General features: G+C 43.4%; 1 protein-coding gene across 1 annotated transcript; it reads right to left on the bottom strand.

The window, feature by feature from the left end:
- Nucleotides 1-443: 443 nt before the first annotated feature.
- LOC121397597 (perilipin-2-like) lies at nucleotides 444-26458 on the bottom strand. Its single transcript, XM_041574556.1, has 7 exons — nucleotides 26169-26458; nucleotides 22633-22692; nucleotides 21910-22108; nucleotides 19540-19622; nucleotides 18915-19191; nucleotides 16432-16622; nucleotides 444-1095 (listed from the first exon to the last, which is right to left on the bottom strand). The coding sequence occupies exons 2-7, from the start codon at nucleotides 22678-22680 to the stop codon at nucleotides 811-813; spliced, it is 1083 nt and encodes a 360-aa protein (XP_041430490.1). The 5' UTR covers nucleotides 22681-22692; nucleotides 26169-26458; the 3' UTR covers nucleotides 444-810.
- Nucleotides 26459-26959: the final 501 nt, after the last annotated feature.

Raw genomic sequence — 26959 nt, 5'->3', positions numbered from 1 at the left:
GAAACATTGGGGTAACAGTCACCCTGCTATAGTTCCAGGGGTACCCAGGGCACAAATAAGCTCTCACCCCAAATCTCCCCCCTAACTGACCTTCAGACTGGGCCCCCTTAGCTCATAACAAGGTTACAGATATATAGAAACATTGGGGTGTCACCCTGCTATAGTTCCAGGGGTACCCAGGGCACAAATAAACACTCACCCCAAATCTCCCCCTAACTGACCTTCAGACTGGGCCCCCTTAGCTCATAACAAGGTTACAGATATATAAAAACATTGGGGTGTCACCCTGCTATAGTTCCAGGGGTACCCAGGGTACAAATAAGCACTCACCCCAAATCTCCCCCTAACTGGCCTTCAGGCAGGGCCCTCTTACCTCAGTTATATAAAACTTATGCAAAGAAAGAAAGCAATATATATATATATGTATATAAATAATAGATATGTTGAATGAAATGAAGTTTAATGTTATTGTTGGAGAAGCAGCTGTTGATGTGATACAGGAGATACACAGGGTTGTTGATCGGAGCAATACAATCAAGCAGCGAATCTGCAAATTATATATAATGTTACATCACGTCTCTAATATGTTTAATATTTTAGTGATATAATGATTGTGTAGAACTAAGCATTTCACTGGCCCAGAGGGGAATATATCTGAATAACATTCAGTCAGGGTCACCAGAAAACCCAAACACTTATATCACCAAGGCCTGTAGTGGTAGAACAAGTGCAAAGCCAACATGAGGTGAATCCCAGGAGCTTCTCACTGTAGAAGGTGATGTTCATGATGAGACAGTGGGAGCTCCAGACCTAATCTTCCAGTATTCTAGAGGTATAGAAGGCACTTTCCAGGCTCTGCCGTCTGTTGTATCTTACACGGGGCGTTTCATCATCAAACTCCGAGATCACACGCCTTCCATTGGCTGAGACCCGGGAGACAGGCACCGCTTCATTCTTGCTCCGTTTTCTCGGGGATCTCTCCAACCTTGATGAATGGTTGATCTTCTTCTTGAAGCTTGCTCGGAATTGCGGCTCTTCCTTGGAAGGTTTGGTAAAGAGCAGCCTCCTTATGAGACTCTGCAATTGACTTTTCAGCTAGGAAGGACCAAAAAAAAAGAAGTTAACGACCATGGAAAGGCCTTCCAGTTGCCTAGATGCCCACACCGAGAGAACAAAGGTTATACCCATGAAGCCCTCCATTTATGGATGAGCATTTGTTGGCTCAGTGTGGTGCTATGCTCCTCAATTGTGCTTATTAACAGACACAACAAGAGGCTCCTGACTCTTCTAACTACCCTTGTTCCCTTACTGGACACACCTGACCCTTCTGTTCCAAGAGATTCATCTACAGGTTAGTGATTTGTGGCTCAGGAAAAACTCAACCCACGCCCGACCCTAACCCACAAAATGTTGACATTGTAGGACCCGTGTCCTTGGCTCCCTACTCCATACGCTTCTCCTGTAAGGACCTTTGGTTCCAAGACTCAATCTTCAGGAGAAGAGATGGGGTTGTACTTCCAAAGTCTGAATTGCAACCAACCCAAACTGCAATGGTTGACCAAATGTTATTTCTATTTCACTGCACATTATTCCTGCTTAGGGACTGACTCACATAAATTTTGTGTGATTATTTTCCCTGCTGTTTTCTGTTTTTTCCCAAATGTCTCACATGCTCCTCAATTATGAAAGTAGGTCACAGCCGAGCACCTGCGGATATCACGTTTCCACTTTAGAGCAGGGATCCCTCATCCCATATGTGACCTACAGTAAGGATGTAGGTAAGGGGGGGAGAGTAGAACCCCCCGTCAGGCTGCACATCATTAGCTCATCTCCCCGGATGCTTTACACCTGCTGACATTACATTTGCCCTTTATTCAGAGTCGTGCTGAACTCAACTGCCTTCTCATGTGCCACATTTACACAACATTCAGAGTATTTTATTTATACTTGTACACTTAAACCAGATTCACATTTAATTCACCCCATTTCATTAGCCACATGTTTTCCCACTTCTCTCTCTTTCTTTATTTATTAAGGGAAAACAACAAATAGAAAATACACACTGTGCAGCCAGTTATTTCAATAAAATATGTAAATAATATAGGTTCAGAGCTGTCTGGGGGTTCAGAGACAGGCAGGTACCTGGCACAGTCGCACAGTGGGTAAAGAAATGAGGGGACACCTGGTATATTAACATAGTAGGGCCACAGTAGAGCAAACATATTTGGATTGAGAGTATGTGTCCTTTAAAAAAAGTAAATATTTCAGTTATGAGGGAATCAGAAAAAGCTAAAGTGCTTAATTGTATTTCCCCTGGTTTATACAATCGATGAACCAGTGTTACCAAACTCACACTGTAGTAGTACAGAAGGCTTAGCCCAACCAAACTGCCAGCGACAACCTGATAATGTACAACAAGTAGGACACTGGACAGTGGAGTGGCTGCCCCTGAACTTGGCAATGAAACATCCCAATTGTGTGCGACGCAAGATGTTAGCACCATGGAGTATCGCTGAATAATTAGCCTACAGGAGTAGTTCCAAAAACTGGTTACCAACCAATGGAATGTCAGTTTGGTGAAAATGACCAAACTGAATAACTCAGCTGCTTCAAAAGTCCAATTGTTGAACTGTTGCTGAACTGTTTTTTGTTCCAGTAAGACATAGCACCTCCTCCAGCCTATACACTCATAACATCTCCTTCCACCTATACACCCATAACATCTCCTTCCACCTATACACCCATAACATCTCCTTCCACCTATAAACCCATAGCATCTCCTTAAGCCTATACACTCATAGCATCTCCTTCCACCTATACACTCATAATATCTCCTTCCACCTATACACCCATAACATCTCCTTCCACCTATACACCCATAACATCTCCTTCCACCTATACACCCATAACATCTCCTTCCACCTATAAACCCATAGCATCTCCTTCCACCTAAACACCCATAACATCTCCTTCCACCTATACACCCATAACATCTCCTTCCACCTATACACCCATAACATCTCCTTCCACCTATACACCCATAACATCTCCTTCCACCTATAAACCCATAGCATCTCCTTCCACCTAAACACCCATAACATCTCCTTCCACCTATACACCCATAACATCTCCTTCCACCTATACACCCATAACATCTCCTTCCACCTATACACCCATAACATCTCCTTCCACCTATAAACCCATAACATCTCCTTCCACCTATACACCCATAACATCTCCTTCCACCTATACACCCATAACATCTCCTTCCACCTATAAACCCATAACATCTCCTTCCACCTATACACCCATAACATCTCCTTCCACCCATACACTCATAACATCTCCTTCCACCTATACACCCATAACATCTCCTTCCACCTATACACTCATAGCATCTCCTTCCACCTATACACTCATAGCATCTCCTTCCACCTATACACTCATAGCATCTCCTTCGGCCTACACATGCAGCAGACTGGCTTAGCTGTCATTTGTTAGTAATGGGGGAGGGGCTGTAATATCGGCCATTAATTACAGCTTCCCATTAACAAATCCCATGGCACAGACTGTTCTGAAGAGGCTTTTCTGCATGAGGAATTTGGCTTGGTTGCCAGGGAAAAAAATTGCTCCCTGACCCAAAGTATTTGTTGTCACAACCTCTCTTATGTTCCTTCATGGAAAAAAATCAGGCTTATAGAGTGCAAGCTTCTTGGCAAGCTGCCTCTTCCTCATATTAGACCATTGTTTCCCAGTATTCCCTTAAGTATGCTCCCAGGAACCATATTGCCTGTAAGACTCGAGATGTGCGCCACTAAATGATCAACTAGGAAGAATGAAATCAATTCTAATGAGTTGTGGACCAGAGTAGGGGTAGGTGGGCAGAAAAGGTATGTGCATCATATGCCTAGTTCCAGCCCTACAGACCAGAAGCTTGGCAGATCTGAAGAGCATTGTTATGGTAGAGAAGTGTTACAGGTTAGAGGAGACCTGTAGGTGGCTGTGAAATAGTGATGTGCAGGTTGACCAGAAACCCATGGGATCAATGGCAGGAAGATGTACTGCGGAGTCAGTGCCCCTTAACAATGGACAGTTCAAACCCCCAGTTTTAAAGTGTTAATGCTGTTATTTAGTGGAAAAATCCAAAAGAGAAATAGGAAAGGAAATGAAACAGCTGATTCCTTCCTCCCTAATTACAAATGATTAAAGCCTTTCTAAATACTACACATAATGGAAAAACACACGGTTTGCAGCTAGACTGCTAGCTTTCCCAGAATTACTCTTGTATTATAAGGGATAATGTAACCCCTACTGTAAATGATAAGGATATTAGAAGTCACTGAGGGGTTGTTCTGTGACCATATAAAGGCACAAGGCTGCAGGCTGAGTTATACAGGGAACTCTGAGTATCACTCATGTATTATAAGGGATAATGTACCCCCTACTGTAAATGATAAGGATATTAGAAGTCACTGAGGGGTTGTTCTGTGACCATATAAAGGCACAAGGCTGCAGGCTGAGTTATACAGGGAACTCTGAGTATCACTCATGTATTATAAGGGATAATGTACCCCCTACTGTAAATGATAAGGATATTAGAAGTCACTGAGGGGTTGTTCTGTGACCATATAAAGACACAAGGCTGCAGGCTGAGTTATACAGGGAACTCTGAGTATCACTCATGTATTATAAGGGATAATGTACCCCCTACTGTAAATGATAAGGATATTAGAAGTCACTGAGGGGTTCTGTGACCATATAAAGGCACAAGGCTGCAGGCTGAGTTATACAGGGAACTCTGAGTATCACTCATGTATTATAAGGGATAATGTACCCCCTACTGTAAATGATAAGGATATTAGAAGTCACTGAGGGGTTGTTCTGTGATCATATAAAGGCACAAGGCTGCAGGCTGAGTTATACAGGGAACTCTGAGTATCACTCATGTATTATAAGGGATAATGTACCCCCTACTGTAAATGATAAGGATATTAGAAGTCACTGAGGGGTTGTTCTGTGACCATATAAAGGCACAAGGCTGCAGGCTGAGTTATACAGGGAACTCTGAGAATCACTCATGTATTATAAGGGATAATGTACCCCCTACTGGTAAATGATAAGGATATTAGAAGTCACTGAGGGGTTGTTCTGTGACCATATAAAGGCACAAGGCTGCAGGCTGAGTTATACAGGGAACTCTGAGAATCACTCATGTATTATAAGGGCTAATGTACCCCCTACTGTAAATGATAAGGATATTAGAAGTCACTGAGGGGTTGTTCTGTGACCATATAAAGGCACAAGGCTTCAGGCTGAGTTATACAGGGAACTCTGAGTATCACTCATGTATTATAAGGGATAATGTACCCCCTACTGTAAATGATAAGGATATTAGAAGTCACTGAGGGGTTGTTCTGTGACCATATAAAGACACAAGGCTGCAGGCTGAGTTATACAGGGAACTCTGAGTATCACTCATGTATTATAAGGGATAATGTACCCCCTACTGTAAATGATAAGGATATTAGAAGTCACTGAGGGGTTCTGTGACCATATAAAGGCACAAGGCTGCAGGCTGAGTTATACAGGGAACTCTGAGTATCACTCATGTATTATAAGGGATAATGTACCCCCTACTGTAAATGATAAGGATATTAGAAGTCACTGAGGGGTTGTTCTGTGATCATATAAAGGCACAAGGCTGCAGGCTGAGTTATACAGGGAACTCTGAGTATCACTCATGTATTATAAGGGATACTGTACCCCCTACTGTAAATGATAAGGATATTAGAAGTCACTGAGGGGTTATACAGATAAGTATATAGAGCTGGGCAGGGGCTCTCCACCAATGAGGCAAGTTGAGGCCTCATGTGGCAGCGCCCCCCTGGTTTCCAGGGGCGGCAAAAATGGCATCCTGGTAACTAAGAGCCGAATCTCTGGTTTTCAACCCGGAAATTCAGGTCTTCTAGTGCAGAAAGCACAACTGCGCGCTCTGCATTAGCGACGTGGAGGGGGGCGGCAAATCGAAGCACGCAGAGAAATGCGCAGGATGGGCCCTAGAGCTGGTGCTTGTTCTATTTAGATGTATTTAGAGGTAGCGACTCACTAAGTTATATATAGAAATCTATTAAGTAGTGGAAATGAATTTGTGAAGTGAAATGAAATAATTCTGATACTGTGAGGGCTGCCGGGGACACGTATATAAATGTATCTCTAGCTGTACAGACTATATCAGAGGAATGAGTTAATATCAGGCCAGACAATAGGTGACTCAGTACAACTTGCAATGAGAATAGAGGCAGATATATGAGTTGAATGAGCCCATGATGTTCCTTTATGTATCACAGGACAAGCACATGGCACAGAACTCACTCCCGCTGGGACCCTTTGTCTCACACATATTTTAGGGTGAGTGGCCCCTGTAATGAGCGTCTGGATCGACTCAGGTATTTATTGCCGGGGACAATAGCGAAGCAGGGGGAGCTTTATATAACTCTGCAGAATCAGTAAAGACAATTTTCAGAGCAGCTGAACTAGGGCAGATATAGAAAGTAACACGATTTCAGTCCATTAAATACATGTGACATGGGTTAAGCGGCCTGTGTATTATGGGGACAATTTCCTATGAGATACAACAGCCGAGTATATTTCATTACACTGGATACAAACCCAGCCTGTCCCAGACAAAGGGACAAGTAGATACCCATAGGTCACTAATACAAGACTGATTTTTGGCTCACTAGATACACAGACCCTTTCTTCCCAGGAGAGATATTTTTCTTTTTCTTCCTTCATCTCCCTGGTACCTCACAATGGGTTAATTATTAACCCCGCTGCTCTATGGAGATCTGATTAACAGCAAACACCTGCCCTGCTCTTGGTTTTCTCTGAAGGCGAGGGGTAAACAGAGCGTTGCTGAACTACAAATCCCCTCACCATCTGACGCCAGCCTTGCCCCTATGGCAGCACACACAGCACTTGACTTTCCTTGGAAGCAGGAATATTAAATACAAGATCAAGAAGACATCATTTCCCATAAGATGCATTTATAGTTTATTGGTTTATTCCCCTTTAACTAAATGCATCACATTTGGACACAAGAAATGCACAAACACTGCCACGAGAACCTGGAAACTAATGCCAACTGATCCAAACATAGACTGGCATCAGGTGCAAGAACCCACTAACTACTGGGTAAGGATGATTTTTTTTCTTGGAGAAGCCTAATTTAAGAAATACTCTCCATGGATTCCATCATAGTGTCCCAGGGCCTATTCCATGTATAATACCCCAGCACACACACCAGGATAAATACAGGACCAATTCCATGTATAATACCCCAGAACACACAGCAGATAAATACAGTGCCAATTCCATGTATAATACCCCAGAACACACAGCAGGATAAATACAGTGCCAATTCCATGTATAATACCCAGAACACACAGCAGGATAAATACAGGACCAATTCCATGTATAATACCCCAGAACACACAGCAGATAAATACAGTGCCAATTCCATGTATAATACCCCAGAACCCACAGCAGATAAATACAGTGTCAATTCCATGTATAATACCCAGAACACACAGCAGATAAATACAGTGTCAATTCCATGTATAATACCCAGAACACACAGCAGATAAATACAGGACCAATTCCATGTATAATACCCCAGAACCCACAGCAGGATAAATACAGGGCCAATTCCATGTATAATACCCAGAACCCACAGCAGGATAAATACAGTGCCAATTCCATGTATAATACCCAGAACACACAGCAGATAAATACAGAGCCAATTCCATGTATAATACCCCAGAACCCACAGCAGATAAATACAGGGCCAATTCCATGTATAATACCCCAGAACACACAGCAGATAAATACAGGGCCAATTCCATGTATAATACCCCAGAACACACAGCAGATAAATACAGTGCCAATTCCATGTATAATACCCCAGAACACACAGCAGATAAATACAGGGCCAATTCCATGTATAATACCCCAGAACACACAGCAGATAAATACAGTGCCAATTCCATGTATAATACCCCAGAACACACAGCAGATAAATACAGGGCCAATTCCATGTATAATACCCCAGAACACACAGCAGATAAATACAGTGCCAATTCCATGTATAATACCCCAGAACCCACAGCAGATAAATACAGTGTCAATTCCATGTATAATACCCAGAACACACAGCAGATAAATACAGTGTCAATTCCATGTATAATACCCAGAACACACAGCAGATAAATACAGGACCAATTCCATGTATAATACCCCAGAACCCACAGCAGGATAAATACAGGGCCAATTCCATGTATAATACCCAGAACCCACAGCAGGATAAATACAGTGCCAATTCCATGTATAATACCCAGAACACACAGCAGATAAATACAGAGCCAATTCCATGTATAATACCCCAGAACCCACAGCAGATAAATACAGGGCCAATTCCATGTATAATACCCCAGAACACACAGCAGATAAATACAGGGCCAATTCCATGTATAATACCCCAGAACACACAGCAGATAAATACAGTGCCAATTCCATGTATAATACCCCAGAACACATGGCAGGTTGCTTTGGGGGACACTTCTTCAAATTCTGCCTACGCCATTAACCAATATGACAAGTTTTGGGACCAGGCTCAGCCACAGGCACATTATTCCCCTCCACTAAAATCTTGCCATTTGCTGCATCTGGACACAAAGTAAAGTGGTACTTGAATTGTTTAGGCCCCCCCCAAGCCTTCACCTGTTCAGCATTGGAACTTGCCCTCTCCCCTGTAACTAGTTAAACACAGCAGCCTCCCGCAGAGACACAGACCTTGTATCTTTCCACCAATTCTATATGAGTCAATGTTTAACCAGAGGAAAATGTTCCATTTAAGGGGCCCAACCCCAGAACCTGTGCCCAGGGATTTCACCCTCTCGGGAGGTAAAGTGAACAAGTAGCTCATTGCTCATTGGCTGCTCTAGTTTTTGCCAGGGTCCCTGGATTAATATCTAACCCAATTTTATTGCTAGAAACCAACCCGTGGGGGAGACATAACACACAATACCTAGAAAACTTGGCAGCCTCCCACAGTGAGACACACGCTTTAAATGCATTAATTATAAGGGCAGGGACACGGGTAGGAGCCTTGGGTGCCCGGGCAAAAAACTGATTTTTTTATAAAATACTGTAATTTCTATGGGCTGTACAGCTGCACATGATACACTGTCTCATCCCCCCATATTACCTTATCCCCTTAGGAGGGGGGCTAGTTTCATTCATATCAGGTGACTTTGCAGCAGTGCTGTAATTCACGTTAGCTGAGAGTTTTCTGCAGCATCACCTCATTGTACCAAACTGTGCCTGTTGTACACCCAATACCTGCCCACATCCCAACAAGTACCAACACTTGAGGTACCCCTGGGCTATAGCTGATGGTAACCCTGTAATACTGTATATATACAGTCATATGAAAAAGTTTGGGAACCCCTCTTAATTCTTTGGAGTTTTGTTTATCGTTGGCTGAGCTTTCAAAGTAGCAACTTCCATTTAATATATAACTTGCCTTATGGGAACAGTAGTATTTCAGCAGTGACATCAAGTTTATTGGATTAACAGAAAATATACATCAGAACAGAATTAGACAGGTGCATAAATTTGGGCACCCCAACAGCGATATTACATCAATACTTAGTTACAAATGTAATAGCCTCTAGACGCCTCCTATAGCCTTTGATGAGTGTCTGGATTGTGGATGTGGCTATTTGTGACCATTGGTCCATACAAAATCTCTCCAGTTCAGTTACATTTGATGGCTGCCGAGCATGGACAGTCTGCTTCAAATCATCCCATAGATTTTCCATGATATTCAAGTCGGGGGACTCCAGAATATTGTACTTGTCCCTCTGCATAAATGTCTTTGTAGATTTCCAAGTGAGTTTAGGGTCATTGTCTTGTTGGAATATCCGACCCCTGCAGCGGAACTTCAACTCTGTGACTGATGCTTGAACATTATCCTGAAGGATTTGTTCATATTGGGGTGAATTCATCCGACCCTGGACTTTAACAAGGGCCTCAGTATTCCCTGAACTAGCCACACAGCCCCTGAACTAGCCACACAGCCCCTGAACTAGCCACACAGCCCCTGAATTAGCCACACAGCCCCTGAACTAGCCACACAGCCCCTTAACTAGTCACACAGCCCCTGAACTAGCCCCACAGCCCCTGAACTAGCCACACAGTCCCTGAACTAGTCACACAGCCCCTGAACTAGCCACACAGCCCCTGAACTAGCCACACAGTCCCTGAACTAGCCACACAGCCCCACAGCATGATGGGACCTCCACCAAATGTGACAGTCGGTAGCGGGTGTTTTTCTTGGAATGTCGTGTTCTTCTCCCGCCATGTAAAGCGCTTTTTGTTATGAGCAAATAACTAAATTTGTGTCTCCTCAGTCCAAAGCTCTTTGTTCCCAAATGCCTGTGTCTTGTGTAAATGATCTTTTCCATAGAACAAGCGAGTGTGTTTGTGTGAGTGCAGAAAGGGCTTCTCATCCCCCTGCCATACACATGTTCTTTGTGCAAATTGTGCTGAATTGTAGAACGATGTACAGATACACCTGCATCTGCAGCAAGATCTTCTTGCAGGTCTTTGGAGATGATCTTTGGCTTGTCTGTAACATTCTCACAATCCTCCGCATATGTCGCTCCTGGATTTTTCTTGGCCTGTCAGACCTGGGTTTTACAGCAACTGTGCCTGTGGCCTTCCATTTCCTCATTCCATTCCTTACAGTTGGAACTGACAGTTTAATAAACCTCTGAGATGCTTTTTGTAGCCTTCCCCTAAACCTGATACTGAACAATATTTGTTTTCAGATCTTTTGAGAGTTGCTTTGAGGATCCCATGCTGTCACTCTTCAGAGGAGAGTCAAACAGAAGCACAACTTGCAATTGGTCTCCTTAAATACCTTTTCTCATGATTGGACACACCTGCCTATGAAGTTCAAGGCTTAACCATTGGTGTTGCCAGTAATCAGTACTGAGCAGTTACATGCATACAAATTAGCAAAATTACAAGGGTACCCAAATTTTTGCACAGACAGTTTTTCACATTTGATTTAATTCCGTACAACTGAATACTGCTTCACTAAAACTCTTTGTTCAGAAAACCCCCCAGTACTCAGATGTTCCTGGGAAATGAAAGACATACAACTGTTATCTTTTTTGTTGAAAGTGGAGTCAATGATTATGCAGGATGAGAAGGGGTTCCCAAACTTTTTCATATGACTGTGATGTATATCACTGGCGTTGCAGTAACTGACTCAGCGGTTGCCGGGCAGAACTCTTCCCTTCCCTACAGCCCTATATAACGATCTCCTAATTACTCCAACCGCCCTCACCCGCAGGCTAACGAGCCCCTATAAGTGACTCAATGTTCTGAATGGCTAATAGTGACAGGTGACTGGGCTGACGTCAGGTAACAGGATTAGCTCATGGGACACATGAGACGGCAGATTGCAACCCCTCCGGCCCGGAAAGCTTAAGTGGAATCATTACTGAGCTGCTGGGAGTGGGAAGTGACATACTGGAAGAAGGACAAGAGACATGGGGGGGTTCCGGGAACATACTACTTGCTACAGGGGTGTCTGCAGATCTACAATTCCTAAAATCTGCACACTTGCCTTATAATACACACTGGCCCAACGTTACAGCCTTACTGTAGTAATGGGAGAAATGGGGCACAAGAAATGTCTTTACTACCCTGGAGGACCTGACAGTTTTTACACCTGCTAAAGAGGGTTCAGCAATAAAAGACAGGACCCCTACAGGGATGTTTGCCCTTGCCCCAATCCATGCTTTATCTTGGGGCCCTGCCATTAAACACATGGCACAGATCAAAGTGTAACATTCTATGGCAGGTGGTTAAACAGAGTAAGGTGTTAGATACAGAGCCAGGTGTTAGAGCCCCTTGGTACAGACGAAGCCACTAAAAGGAATTGTTTTGTATCTCCCTATTCCTGGTACTTATGCAACGTGCAAGAACCCTAATCTGTCCACTTTTCCCAGCTCCTCCACCGACTGTAATTAAATATAATCTGTTCCAGGGATGCGCCGGAAACTCGCAGAAATTATTCCTAGCAAAGCGTCCAAGACAAGAGAAGGGCAAAGGGTTAACCCTTCTACTGCTGGGGCTGAATAATCCTTACAGAAGTGGCACACACAAGAAGTCTGCCCAGTGCAAACTCTATTGGACACTGGCTGTGCTAACTACCACCTCTGCTGGCAGTTAGTTCCACGTATTCATGCAAATAAGGAATGATCTGGGCACCCAATAACCAACTACTACCCTCATAATGTACTGCCAGGCAACCAGACTCCATACATTGAAGAGTTAATTTGCCCTTTTGCCTCAGTGGCACTGATAAATGAGTGGGGTCTTGAAGGAAATCTACAGGGACAATAAGCTGCGGTGGTATCCCATGAGTGGCCTGGTACGTACCACAAAACATGCAGATTTAATGTGTCCAAGGGGGAGAGTTCCAGCCTGGGAATAATGTTCCATACATGTATAAATGAACTGACCCATACTAAACGAGAAGGAGAACATGGACGGACCCATTATGTACCCAACATAGGACCTCCCTATCCACAGTCTTACCCATGGTCACTCATGACTGAATCAATAGGGGACTAGGGATACCTGCCATCTACCAACCAATGAGGTCCTCCTCCATCAGGGGGTACTGTATTCGGAGCACTGTAACAAAGGGGGACCCAGTGAAGGAAAGCAATGGTTTATGGAGGATTGGGCAGGGTGTGAGTGGTTTATGGGTGGGTTTTGGCACAACTGGAGAACATTCAAAGCAGATCAGGGGCATAACTGTGCGTGTGAGGGGCATTTTCTTATACTGGTTCCCCATTTTACTTGTAGCCAGGGCCACCACCCAGAGGGACTAGGTAACCAGCAGCCTAATACAGTACTGGGGGGTTGTTGACACTCTATGAATAAACCCAAACAAGATGAGTCACATGATGAGCCTCAATACACGATCCGGACCAAGTGCTGGGCAGCTTCTACTCCTTCAAGTACTGTTTATGGAGTTCTGACCAGAATTGCAATGATGTTATGTTGACTCCTTGCCCTCCCAGTTGTGTGAAGGCCAATCAGCGCTGGTCTCCATGGAACAAACGCTTCTATTCTTGGTGCTAAACACTATTTTTGGGGCTGTTCATAAACAAGATACTGTTGAGGGGCTCTCCTGGGAACGGCTTGTTTGTTTATGGACTTCAAAGAGACATTGTCCAATGGACCTACTATATCCGAGGAACCTTCTGTCCAATAGGCAGTGGAGGCTGGAAGAGGGAGGCCGTCCAGCTGTTTTCTGTTCCCAGGAACCTCTGGTCGGATGGTGGGAACTATTCTGGGTCACGTAGGCCCTGCCAGAAGATCTGTATCTGGGCTCAGGATCAGAACCAGCTCTGGCACAGGGAATAGACTCACGTACAGAACATTAGAGACATCTTTATCTCCGACAGCTGAGGCAGAGATTTGTCTGTATTTAACATGATGATTATTGAAGGAAATTACATTTATTTTCATTAAGGGGCTCAATATCCAGAGCTGAGTGATAAGACGGTGCCATAAATGCTCATGACAGGTCACTACATCCATCCAGAGATCTCTATGTACCCTGAGATATTGGAACTGCACAGCAATTTGGGGGGGGGGGGGTAAAGTAAGTGGGGAGTAAGTGCAGGGACTAAAAGGTACCAGGAATGTCTGCTGGTGAGATTATGGATAACACAGCACATTGCACCTCTGTATATTAGCCCCCCAATACTACACTCAGTCAGCAGGATAGTTTAGGGGTACAAGGATGCCGAGTGCAACTGAGGCTGGGGGAAAGGGAACCCCTAAGATCCTGTGAATTCCCTGCTCCCCACCAACCCACTCACATTTATCTCCCAATCCTCCCACGTGAACACTGGTGGGGGAACCCAGAAATGAAACTGTAGACATGGGGTGCGGGGGGTATCTAATATAATAGTAGGTACTGTATTTCTTTTACTTGGGGTATTTTGTCCGCAGGAAACACCTTATCTCTCAGTATAATTAGCCTTGAATTTCCCAATAATGGCTACAATCAGATCCAGAGCCTTAAAAGGAGGGTTTGTGTGAGTGGGGGGGTGGGAAGGATTTGGGATGAGAGTTCAGTAGAAGCGATACCATAGGAATAGATTATATAGAATTCCGATGCTCACACCAAGCCTGTTTGTGGGGGCCCTTATTTGCTTATAGAACCGATAACAAGAGGAAATATCTGGTGAGCACCAAGGGAACAGAGCTGCATGTCCACCACTCAGGTACAGGGATATATTAGAGTAGGGCGAAAAAAAAAGCATATAATACAAAAAGCAGTGTATACCCTGTAAAGTACAGTATATCCTTATAAATGGTGCTTAGATTACCCTGCAGCCTTAAGCCTTTATAGAACCCACTCAGTGACTTCTAATATCCTTATCATTTACAGTAGGGGGTACATTATCCCTTATAATACATGAGTGATACTCAGAGTCCCCTGTATAACTCAGCCTGCAGCCTTGTGCCTTTATATGGTCACAGAACAACCCCTCAGTGACTTCTAATATCCTTATCATTTACAGTAGGGGGTACATTATCCCTTATAATACATGAGTGATACTCAGAGTTCCCTGTATAACTCAGCCTGCAGCCTTGTGTCTTTATATGGTCACAGAACAACCCCTCAGTGACTTCTAATATCCTTATCATTTACAGTAGGGGGTACATTATCCCTTATAATACATGAGTGATACTCATAGTTCCCTGTATAACTCAGCCTGCAGCCTTGTGCCTTTATATGGTCACAGAACAATCCCTCAGTGACTTCTAATATCCTTATCATTTACAGTAGGGGGTACATTATCCCTTATAATACATGAGTGATACTCAGAGTTCCCTGTATAACTCAGCCTGCAGCCTTGTGCCTTTATATGGTCACAGAACAACCCCTCAGTGACTTCTAATATCCTTATCATTTACAGTAGGGGGTACATTATCCCTTATAATACATGAGTGATACTCATAGTTCCCTGTATAACTCAGCCTGCAGCCTTGTGCCTTTATATGGTCACAGAACAATCCCTCAGTGACTTCTAATATCCTTATCATTTACAGTAGGGGGTACATTATCCCTTATAATACATGAGTGATACTCAGAGTTCCCTGTATAACTCAGCCTGCAGCCTTGTGTCTTTATATGGTCACAGAACAACCCCTCAGTGACTTCTAATATCCTTATCATTTACAGTAGTGGGTACATTAGCTCTTATAATACATGAGTGATACTCAGAGTTCCCTGTATAACTCAGCCTGCAGCCTTGTGCCTTTATATGGTCACAGAACAACCCCTCAGTGACTTCTAATATCCTTATCATTTACAGTAGGGGGTACATTATCGCTTATAATACATGAGTGATACTCAGAGTTCCCTGTATAACTCAGCCTGCAGCCTTGTGCCTTTATATGGTCACAGAACAACCCCTCAGTGACTTCTAATATCCTTATCATTTACAGTAGGGGGTATATTATCCCTTATAATACATGAGTGATACTCAGAGTTCCCTGTATAACTCAGCCTGCAGCCTTGTGTCTTTATATGGTCACAGAACAACCCCTCAGTGACTTCTAATATCCTTATCATTTACAGTAGGGGGTACATTATCCCTTATAATACATGAGTGATACTCAGAGTTCCCTGTATAACTCAGCCTGCAGCCTTGTGCCTTTATATGGTCACAGAACAACCCCTCAGTGACTTCTAATATCCTTATTATTTACAGTAGGGGGTATATTATCCCTTATAATACATGAGTGATACTCAGAGTTCCCTGTATAACTCAGCCTGCAGCCTTGTGCCTTTATATGGTCACAGAACAAGTGACTTCTAATATCCTTATCATTTCCAGGCAGGGGGAATAAAGCCCCCCAGTCCCTCATTATACCTCTATGTCCCTCTGGATGACTGGCCGTGTCCCAGAGAACATTAGAGGAGCTTAATGACAGTTGAATGTGCCTGTGAATGAGCGGATCAATAAATACAGATGGAGACACCTCCAGCCTAAGGATTCAGATTCATTATTGAGACTGAACTCTACATCAACCGCAACATCATTGGCCCACGGGGTGTGTGACTTCCCGAAATGAAGCAATCTGGCCTATCAGGTCAAACTGTCAGCGCTCACATGGGGCGACAGTTAAATGGACACGTGTAAATGGAACATCTCATTAGTACATAGAGCCTGGCACACAGGAGACACGTGGCATTTTACAAGTAGGAATACTCTGGGCACCTTGGCTGGGATAAAGGGGTGCTATAAAGAGGGGGGGTCCTACCTTTAAGGGCACACTCAGCCCCAGATTAAGGGCTCCGTAGAGGATGGTCCAGGCACTATATACAGATGCATCCAGCCTCATCAGCCTGCTAGGTATGATGGTATCGAGTAGCAACCAGATCATGGAGATGAGTCCAACAGCAGATCCGCCTGATTCCTCTCCTTCCTCATCACTGCTGCCCCTTCCCGACCCTGCCAGGAGACCAGAATTCAGACCCCCGGCCAAATACGGACACAGAGGGGATTCATCCCTGTAGTGTTTAGTAACAGCCCTTCCTATTCACTAAAGCAAATTCAGTAGGTAAGTGTCGGACTGGCACAGTGGGACACCAAAACAACTCCCGGTAGGTCCAGGTGTTCTAACTATTTGCCCTATTTCATGGTTATTCCCTATTTCTGTTAGGAGCTAAGTTAGGAGCTTAGATGGAAGGAGTAGAGTACAGGAGAATAAAGAGTGAGGAGCGGAGGAAAAATAGTTTGGAGAGTGGGCCCATGCCCTGAGCACTTTACTACACCCTTTGGCGTGGGTCTTTAAAGAGGTGCATGCTGGGGGAAGAGCTACCAGCCAGTCACAAGTAATGTCCAAACAAGACTTGTAGTGATTGGCTGCTCAGATGTGAATCATGAGGGACCATCACTGTGTGAGATATAAACTGTACAAGCCTATAGTCCCCAATTTATTACACTATCTATTCATCATCTCTCTATCCATTCATCATCTATCCATCTATCCATCCATCTATTCATCAATCTGTCCATCATCTCTCTATCAATCCATCTATTTATACATCATCTATCTATCCATCTATCTATCTATCTATCTATCTATCTATCTATCTATCTATCTATCTATCCATCATCTATTTATCCATTATTTATCATTAATCTATCTATTTATCATCTATTTATCCATTATCTATCATCAATCTATCTATCCATCTATCCATTATCTATCTATATATCCATAATCTCTCTATCCATCCATAATCTATTTATACATCAACTATTGGTCTATCCATCCATTCATCTATTCATTATCTATATTTCCATCCATCATCTATTTATCCATCATCTATCTATCTATCTATCTATCTATCTATCTATCTATCTATCTATCTATCTATCTATCTATCTATCTATCTATCTATCTATATATCTATCTATTATCTATCTATCTATCCATTTATTATCTATTCATCTATCTATCTATATATCTATCTATCTATCTATCTATCTACCTATCTATCCATCATATATTTATCCATTATCTATCTATCATCTATCCATCATCTATTTATATATCCATCATCTCTCTATCCATCCATTATCTATTCATCATCTATTTATACATTATCTATCTATGTATCGATCTATCTATCCATCTATCTATCATCTATCTGTCCATCTATCTATTTATCATCTATATATCTATTATATATTATCTATCTATCTATCATCTATCTATCTATCTATCTATCTATCTATCTATCATCTATCTATCTATCTATCTATCTATCTATCTATCTATCTATCTATCTATCTATCTATCTATCTATCTATCTATTAATCTATCAATCTATCTATCTATCTATCTATCTATCTATCTATCTATCTATCTATCTATCTATCTATCTATCTATCTATCTATCTATCTATCTCTATCTATCTATGCATCCATTCATCCATTATCTATCTGTCCATCTATCTATCATTCATGTGTCTGTTCTTCCGTCCATCCATCTTTCTGCCTGTCTGTCTGTGTTTCTCTGTGAGTTTGGCTGATGTGCCGGGTGTGTTCCTGTGACACGGGGTGTGGGGGGAAGAGAGTGCGGCTGGATTAGATCTCATTCTCGGGCACACACTGCAATCTGCACTCACAGACAGACAGACAGACAGACAGAGGGAACAAGCAGTGCCCAGAGCAGTAATAAATATGTACCAGTGTTCAGCCCACACACCGTATGATATCTCATTATCAGCCGCAGCTGTCTGACCGCTCTTCCTAATCTCTCTGAGCCCTCGCATTAACCATTCTTCTCTGCAATGGCTGCCTGGAACTGCCTCCCAGCAGAGACGGTAGAGACACAAGTGAATTAAGGGGGAGTATTTGGCATGATGTAGAGCAGACAGTATTTGCTCATTAGCCTCCTTATTAGTTATTTGTTTATTAGTAAAAATGTTTCTTCTACAGCTCCGCCCTTTGGTACTTAAATCCTGTGGTTGCTAAGGAGACTGTCCCTAGTAATCTGAAGGTTCAGTATATGTCTGACTATGTAAATGAATGGGTAACAATAAGTACAATATTAAGTGACATGATAAACAGCAAGCTGAGCTGATAAGTTATATTCTGACACCATCTTTTCCTACAGTCAATAGGCCAGTTGCTTGTAAGCTGTTTAAATGCATGTAAAAATATTATGAGTTTCTATAGGGCATAAGCTTCCTAATGTACAGGCTGCATGTGTTCTGCCTAAAGGAACTCACCTGCCTCTCCTTCATCCTCATCCTCCTCTTCTTCCTCCTGCTCAGGTAGGTAAGTATCAACCAGCTTCACTGCCTGGGAAACCAGCAGCTCAGCCCCCAGCTCCAGTGACTCTCGGATGCCCAGGTTGCCCAATGTGGTGGCGGCCAACAAAGCAGCACCCTGTGCACCCGTGACTAGTCCATTGGTTCTGTCTTGTGCCTCCTGCAGGGAGTTAAGCACCTGATCCCTGGCAGCACCCGCTGCACCCGTCAGTGTGTCCCAGAATTCTGCAACCACCTGCCCAGGAATAGAGAGAATTGGGGGTCAGCAGGTTTCTTCCTAATGATCAGCCCACAAAGTCGGTTATTGTAAATGGCATTGTAATTGAACGTATCTTCTCTGCACTGCCAGTTGTGACTCCTGAAATAATGTAGCAAAATATAATATCCAGAAAGCAACAATAAAAATATTGCTGGATAAATCTGCTGCATTTACAAACACTGGCATTGCCCCCGATGTTCCTACTCTACAAACACCAGGGTAACTAAACACACACACAAGCGGGTCACTAGTGGCACAAGAGAGGTCACAGTGGCCCCAAATACCAGACAAACCAGTAATATAAATGGGGGGATCTGATCTCACCTCGTCTGCTGGTTGGTCCAGCACAGGTAGTTGTGTCTGTAGTTCATCCACCACCCGCAGGGCCACACTGTTCACCAGCGCAACTGAAACACAGATTAGTATGAAAGTGAGTGATTGATACCAGGGCACTGCCTCTTCCAATCATAATCTGCCCAGTTAATGATGATGGCTACTGAGTGAATGGATGCAAAATAATTATTCTGTAAGCAGCCATCAGCTTTGCAAGGATTCTATAGCTAAACCAATGAATATCACTAGGAGAACTGCATAGATCAGCCCCTAATCTTGTCCTACTGTCTCCATCTTGTCCTACTGTCTCCATCTTGCCCTACTGTCTCCATCTTGCCCTACTGTCTCCATCTTGCTCTACTGTCTCCATCTTGCTCTACTGTCTCCATCTTGTCCTACTGTCTCCATCTTGTCCTACTGTCTCCATCTTGTCCTACTGTCTCCATCTTGTCCTACTGTCTCCATCTTGTCCTACTGTCTCTATCTTGCCCTACTGTCTCCATCTTGCCCTACTGTCTCCATCTTGCTCTACTGTCTCCATCTTGCTCTACTGTCTCCATCTTGTCCTACTGTCTCCATCTTGTCCTACTGTCTCCATCTTGTCCTTCTGTCTCCATCTTGTTCTACTGTCTCCATCCTGTCCTACTACTGTCTCCGTCTTGTCCTACTGTCTTCATATTGTGCTACTGTCTCCATCTTGTCCTACTGTCTCCATCTTGTCCTACTGTCTCCATCTTGTCCTACTGTCTCCATCTTGCCCTACTGTCTCCATCTTACCCTACTGTCTCCATCTAGCCTTACTGTCTCCATCTTGTCCTACTGTCTCCATCTTGCCTTACTGTCTCCATCTTGTCCTACTGTCTCCATCTTGCCCTACTGTCCCCATCTTGCCCTACTGTCCCCATCTAGCCTTACTATATCATCTTGTCTTACTGTCTCCATCTGGCTCTACTGTCTCCATCTTGTCCTACTGTCTCCATCTTGTCCTACTGTCTCCATCTTGTCCTACTGTCTCCATCTTGTCCTACTGTCTCCATCTTGCCCTACTGTCTCCATCTTGCCCTACTGTCTCCATCTTGCCCTACTGTCCCCATCTAGCCTTACTGTCTCCATCTTGTCCTACTGTCTCCATCTTGCCCTACTGTCTCCATCTTGTCCTACTGTCTCCATCTTGTTATACTGTCTCCATCTCGCTCTACTGTCTCCATCTTGTTAAACTGTCTCCATCTCGCTCTACTGTCTCCATCTTGTCCTACTGTCTCCATCTTGTCCTACTGTCTCCATCTTGCCCTACTGTCTCCATCTTGCCCTACTGTCTCCATCTTGCCCTACTGTCCCCATCTTGTCCTACTGTCTCCATCTTGCCCTACTGTCTCCATCTTGTCCTACTGTCTCCATCTTGCCCTACTGTCCCCATCTTGTCCTACTGTCTCCATCTTGCCCTACTGTCTCCATCTTGTCCTACTGTCTCCATCTTGTCCTACTGTCTCCATCTTGCCCTACTGTCTCCATCTTGCCCTACTGTCTCCATCTTGCCCTACTGTCCCCATCTAGCCTTACTGTCTCCATCTTGTCCTACTGTCTCCATCTTGCCCTACTGTCTCCATCTTGTCCTACTGTCTCCATCTTGTTATACTGTCTCCATCTCGCTCTACTGTCTCCATCTTGTTAAACTGTCTCCATCTCGCTCTACTGTCTCCATCTTGTCCTACTGTCTCCATCTTGTCCTACTGTCTCCATCTTGCCCTACTGTCTCCATCTTGCCCTACTGTCTCCATCTTGCCCTACTGTCCCCATCTAGCCTTACTGTCTCCATCTTGTCCTACTGTCTCCATCTTGCCCTACTGTCTCCATCTTGTCCTACTGTCTCCATCTTGCCCTACTGTCTCCATCTTGTCCTACTGTCTTCATCTTAGTCTAGGTGCAGCAATGTTATTATATAACAGAATTTGGGAGGTGCAATAGAGGGGAAGCTGTATGAGAGATGTCCGTAAGTAAGAGGACAGATATAGTCTGTTAGTTGGCAGAACATTGAGACAATGAGGTGCTTGTGGGTAAGGGAGGGGTATGTGCTCAGCTGGTACAGGGAGAGGATCTGTTAGTAAGTCACAATGACCCAGGCTTATATAAGAGCATTTAGTGTTGTCTCACAATACAGCCCATAGCTGCACCCAGGACCCTTTCCTATCACAGCAAAAATCTGTGGACTTCATAGGAGGGGGATTGGCACGACTTTCCCCCGAGGCCCTGATTAAATTGCCCATAATAAAGTGATATAACGTAGAAATGGCAAGTATCCCAGCCCAAGTGTCTGTATCTGTATTTATGGGTGGGAGCTGCCATACTGTATAACTCACTCACTCTGAGGCTTCATTATACTCAGGACAGGAGATGCTCCGGCACTGGCCACTCTACTAGCCACATTCACACCGCGCTCTGACAGGCGGCACAAGTAACTGACAAGGGGGTTCAGGTCCTTGACATCATGATAAGCCGAGGAGAAGATCTGGAAGGAGGAATGGATGAAAGGCAGTCGTGCAACTCGCTGAGCTACAGTCTCCTGCAACAATCGAAAAATATGTTAATGGCTGCGGTGAATTTCCTAAATAATATCTGGTTGCTATGGGGACAGACCGTACCAACCATGAAGATGTTTAAATGTCAGGCTAAACCAATGACCAGGGGCAATCAATGAATTCTGCACATATATTAATGCCCCGGAGGATTCAGGCTTCTCTGTCCTTCTGGGGTGCAAGCTAGGGCATGCTGGGGGGCCATAAGATGTAGCGGAGCACTGGATATACAGTATCATATGGGGCCCCTAGTTGCATAATACTGTCCTATTCTCCTGAGCCAATAGCAATCAGAAATAACCTCTTCAAATTGGCATGGAACAGTGCCCCCTTGTGCCCACATTGGAGTGGAACAGTCTGACAGCTCTGATACGAACTGAAGCTTCAGTTTCTATGTTACCAAACATTGTCTTTTTATTTACCAGTTCCTGTGTATATTGGTGTCACTGACATGTCAGTATATATATATATATATGTGTGTGTGTGTAAGGGAAATGATCACTGTGATTACAGGCTGTATCTCCTCTGCATTCTCCATCGCTGGCTGCTTCCTCCTCATACAGTCTGATACCTGCAATAGAACATAATAACCCCTTATAATAAACAAGTGATACTCAAGAGTTCAAAAACACTGTATCCAAAGGGTGTGAGGGTCTCCAAAAATAAAGAGGCAAATATAAAAAGTAGAAAAATTTATTAGGACATGGAGACCTAACGCGTTTCATGCCTATAGGGGCACTTACTCATAGACTCAAGAGTTCCCTGTATAACTCAGCCTGCAGCCTTGTGCCTTTATATGGTCACAGAACAACCCCTCAGTGACTTCTAATATCCTTATCATTTACAGTAGGGGGTACATTATCCCTTATAATACATGAGTGATACTCAGAGTTCCCTGTATAACTCAACCTGCAGCCTTGTGCCTTTATATGGTCACAGAACAACCCCTCAGTGACTTCTAATATCCTTATCATTTACAGTAGGGGGTACATTATCCCTTATAATACATGAGTGATACTCAGAGTTCCCTGTATAACTCAGCCTGCAGCCTTGTGCCTTTATATGGTCACAGAACAACCCCTCAGTGACTTCTAATATCCTTATCATTTACAGTAGGGGGTACATTATCCCTTATAATACATGAGTGATACTCAGAGTTCCCTGTATAACTCAGCCTGTAGCCTTGTGTCTTTATATGGTCACAGAACAACCCCTCAGTGACTTCTAATATCCTTATCATTTACAGTAGGGGGTACATTATCCCTTATAATACATGAGTGATACTCAGAGTTCCCTGTATAACTCAGCCTGTAGCCTTGTGCCTTTATATGGTCACAGAACAACCCCTCAGTGACTTCTAATATCCTTATCATTTACAGTAGGGGGTACATTATCCCTTATAATACATGAGTGATACTCAGAGTTCCCTGTATAACTCAGCCTGCAGCCTTGTGTCTTTATATGGTCACAGAACAACCCCTCAGTGACTTCTAATATCCTTATCATTTACAGTAGGGGGTACATTATCCCTTATAATACATGAGTGATACTCAGAGTTCCCTGTATAACTCAGCCTGCAGCCTTGTGCCTTTATATGGTCACAGAACAACCCCTCAGTGACTTCTAATATCCTTATCATTTACAGTAGGGGGTACATTATCCCTTATAATACATGAGTGATACTCAGAGTTCCCTGTATAACTCAGCCTGTAGCCTTGTGTCTTTATATGGTCACAGAACAACCCCTCAGTGACTTCTAATATCCTTATCATTTACAGTAGGGGGTACATTATCCCTTATAATACATGAGTGATACTCAGAGTTCCCTGTATAACTCAGCCTGCAGCCTTGTGTCTTTATATGGTCACAGAACAACCCCTCAGTGACTTCTAATATCCTTATCATTTACAGTAGGGGGTACATTATCCCTTATAATACATGAGTGATACTCAGAGTTCCCTGTATAACTCAGCCTGCAGCCTTGTGCCTTTATATGGTCACAGAACAACCCCTCAGTGACTTCTAATATCCTTATCATTTACAGTAGGGGGTACATTATCCCTTATAATACATGAATGATACTCAGAGTTCCCTGTATAACTCAGCCGGCAGCCTTGTGCCTTTATATGGACACAGAACAACCCCTCAGTGACTTCTAATATCCTTATCATTTACAGTAGGGGGTACATTATCCCTTATAATACATGAGTGATACTCAGAGTTCCCTGTATAACTCAGCCTGCAGCCTTGTGTCTTTATATGGTCACAGAACAACCCCTCAGTGACTTCTAATATCCTTATCATTTACAGTAGGGGGTACATTATCCCTTATAATACATGAGTGATACTCAGAGTTCCCTGTATAACTCAGCCTGCAGCCTTGTGCCTTTATATGGTCACAGAACAACCCCTCAGTGACTTCTAATATCCTTATCATTTACAGTAGGGGGTTCCCACCGGGGGTTATGGTGCTGTACAGGCAGAACATGGAGTGAATAGAGACTAAGACTCCTCTCCGGGATGTTAAGAGGCAAATTATGCAACAAACAATTAAGGCTGGAGGTTCTGCGACATTCGTATCCGTCAGACTGAGGCTCTGGGCAATTACATAAGAGTTTATAGGAAGCGAATTATAGCGCATTTCCCACAGACGCTTCCCGTGAGCAGAACAGTGAATGAGATCCCGACGCCGTTTCCGAGAAGGAGGACAATGCAATTCTATTTACATCTCCAGAAAATTATTATTTTTGTACAAGGCAAGAGCTCACTGACGTACAACTGTCATTCCTAGAAAATCAGGGACATGGAAGGTGCAGTTTAAAGGAGAAGATAAGAAAGTATTATTATTATTATTATTAATGATCTTAGTTTAGCAGACTATAGTTTTTATTTAGACTGACAATTTCCAAGTGAAAAAATGGCAGAAAAGTAGTCCACTCCCAATCCAAAACTCAACCCACTCCACGTCCACAACCCGAACGGCTCTCTCGCAATTCACAAACCGACACGATCCCGCCCACTCCCTGCCCCCATGCCTACACAGCAGCTTGTTTATATAAACTATAGTAGTACTTGTCTGTTATCGACTGTGTATCCTGTGCTTGAATGGCTGCCCCCATGGCTACACAGCAGCTTGTTTATATAAACTATAGTAGTACTTATCTGTTTTCTACTGTGTATCCTGTGCTTGAATGGCTGCCCCCATGGCTACACAGCAGCTTGTTTATATAAACTATAGTAGTACTTATCTGTTATCTACTGTGTATCCTGTGCTTGAATGGCTGCCCCCATGGCTACACAACAGCTTGTTTATATAAACTATAGTAGTACTTATCTGTTATCTACTGTGTATCCTGTGCTTGAATGGCTGCCCCCATGGCTACACAGCAGCTTGTTTATATAAACTATAGTAGTACTTATCTGTTATCTACTGTGTATCCTGTGCTTGAATGGCCATCTACCTTTTGGGCACCCCTGATATAAACTATATTAGTCTTTCTGAAGTAAACACACCAGTTGTACCAGTGCAGGGCAACAGGACATTATATTTTCATAATTTTAAAACACATTTTCATTGTTACTGTTTCTTTAAGAAGGATATAAATGTGCTGCAGAGTGTGCAATTAGCTAAGGGGAGACTTTTTTTAGGTTAGGGTAATTTCTCTGGAGAAAAGGCACTTGTGAGTTCCCTGTATAACTCAGCCTGCAGCCTTGTGCCTTTATATGGTCACAGAACAACCCCTCAGTGACTTCTAATATCCTTATCATTTACAGTAGGGGGTACATTATCCCTTATAATACATGAGTGATACTCAGAGTTCCCTGTATGACTCAGCCTGCAGCCTTGTGCCTTTATATGGTCACAGAACAACCCCTCAGTGACTTCTAATATCCTTATCATTTACAGTAGGGGGTACATTATCCCTTATAATACATGAGTGATACTCAGTTTGGCACTGTACAATACCCAGATTATAATCACAGAGTATAGGCTCAGGAATTCTATAGTAGGACATGGAATTATAATGACATATTGGGGTGACTTACCTTCCCTTGATTGGTCTCTCACCCCCAGATTCAGGCTCTCAGAGAGGACGGGGAAGGCAGATTCATGTGGACTCTATAAATATTCAGCCTTAAATCCTAAGTGTGTCTGGGACTTTCCAAGTGAATGACAGTGAGAGATCTGTGGCTACTTTATTATACAGTGTGTGACCTGAACCAATGGGATATGGAAATCTTATATTTACCAGAACCAAACCGTGACCGACCCAGGAAATAACATTCATATAGTTGTTTCCAGGGGGAATTCTAATGTTGAGAAATAGAATCATCCATCTGTATATGTCCCATGCCATCATAGGTATTCCCCTGTTCCACACTAGCACAATTCAGCAGGAACAGCCCCTAAGTTTGCTCATAGTCTGTACAGAGAGATCCCATAAAACTATGGCAGTATAGGTATTGCCTGTACTAAGCACAATTCAGCAGGAACAGTCCCTAAGTTTGCTCATAGTCTGTACAGAGAGATCCCATAAAACTATGGCAGCATAGGTATTCCCTGTACTAAGCACAATTCAGCAGGAACAGTCCCTAAGTTTGCTCATAGTCTGTACAGAGAGATCCCATAAAACTATGGCAGCATAGGTATTGCCTGTACTAAGCACAATTCAGCAGGAACAGTCCCTAAATGTGCTCATAGTCTGTACAGAGAGATCCCATAAAACTATGGCAGCATAGGTATTGCCTGTACTAAGCACAATTCAGCAGGAACAGCCCCTAAGTTTGCTCATAGTCTGTACAGAGAGATCCCATAAAACTATGGTACATAGGTATTC

Source organism: Xenopus laevis, chromosome 8S (genome assembly GCF_017654675.1).
Source record: "Xenopus laevis strain J_2021 chromosome 8S, Xenopus_laevis_v10.1, whole genome shotgun sequence".
NCBI classification, from domain to species: Eukaryota; Metazoa; Chordata; class Amphibia; order Anura; family Pipidae; genus Xenopus; species Xenopus laevis.
The sequence above is the reverse complement of the archived record's forward strand: the minus strand, read 5'-3'. Positions and strand labels throughout refer to the sequence as shown.

Bases quoted from the DNA above. Each gene is read 5' to 3' on its own strand.
- LOC121397597 (XM_041574556.1), bottom strand. From the start codon at position 22,680: ATGAGGAGGAAGCAGCCAGCGATGGAGAATGCAGAGGAGATACAGCCT. The intron at 19,623-21,909 runs GTGAGTGAGTTA...TCTGTGTTTCAG, and splicing joins GAGTATAATGAAGCCTCAGA to TTGCGCTGGTGAACAGTGTG. The intron at 16,623-18,914 runs GTGAGTTCCTTT...GTCTCCTGGCAG, and splicing joins TGAGGATGAAGGAGAGGCAG to GGTCGGGAAGGGGCAGCAGT.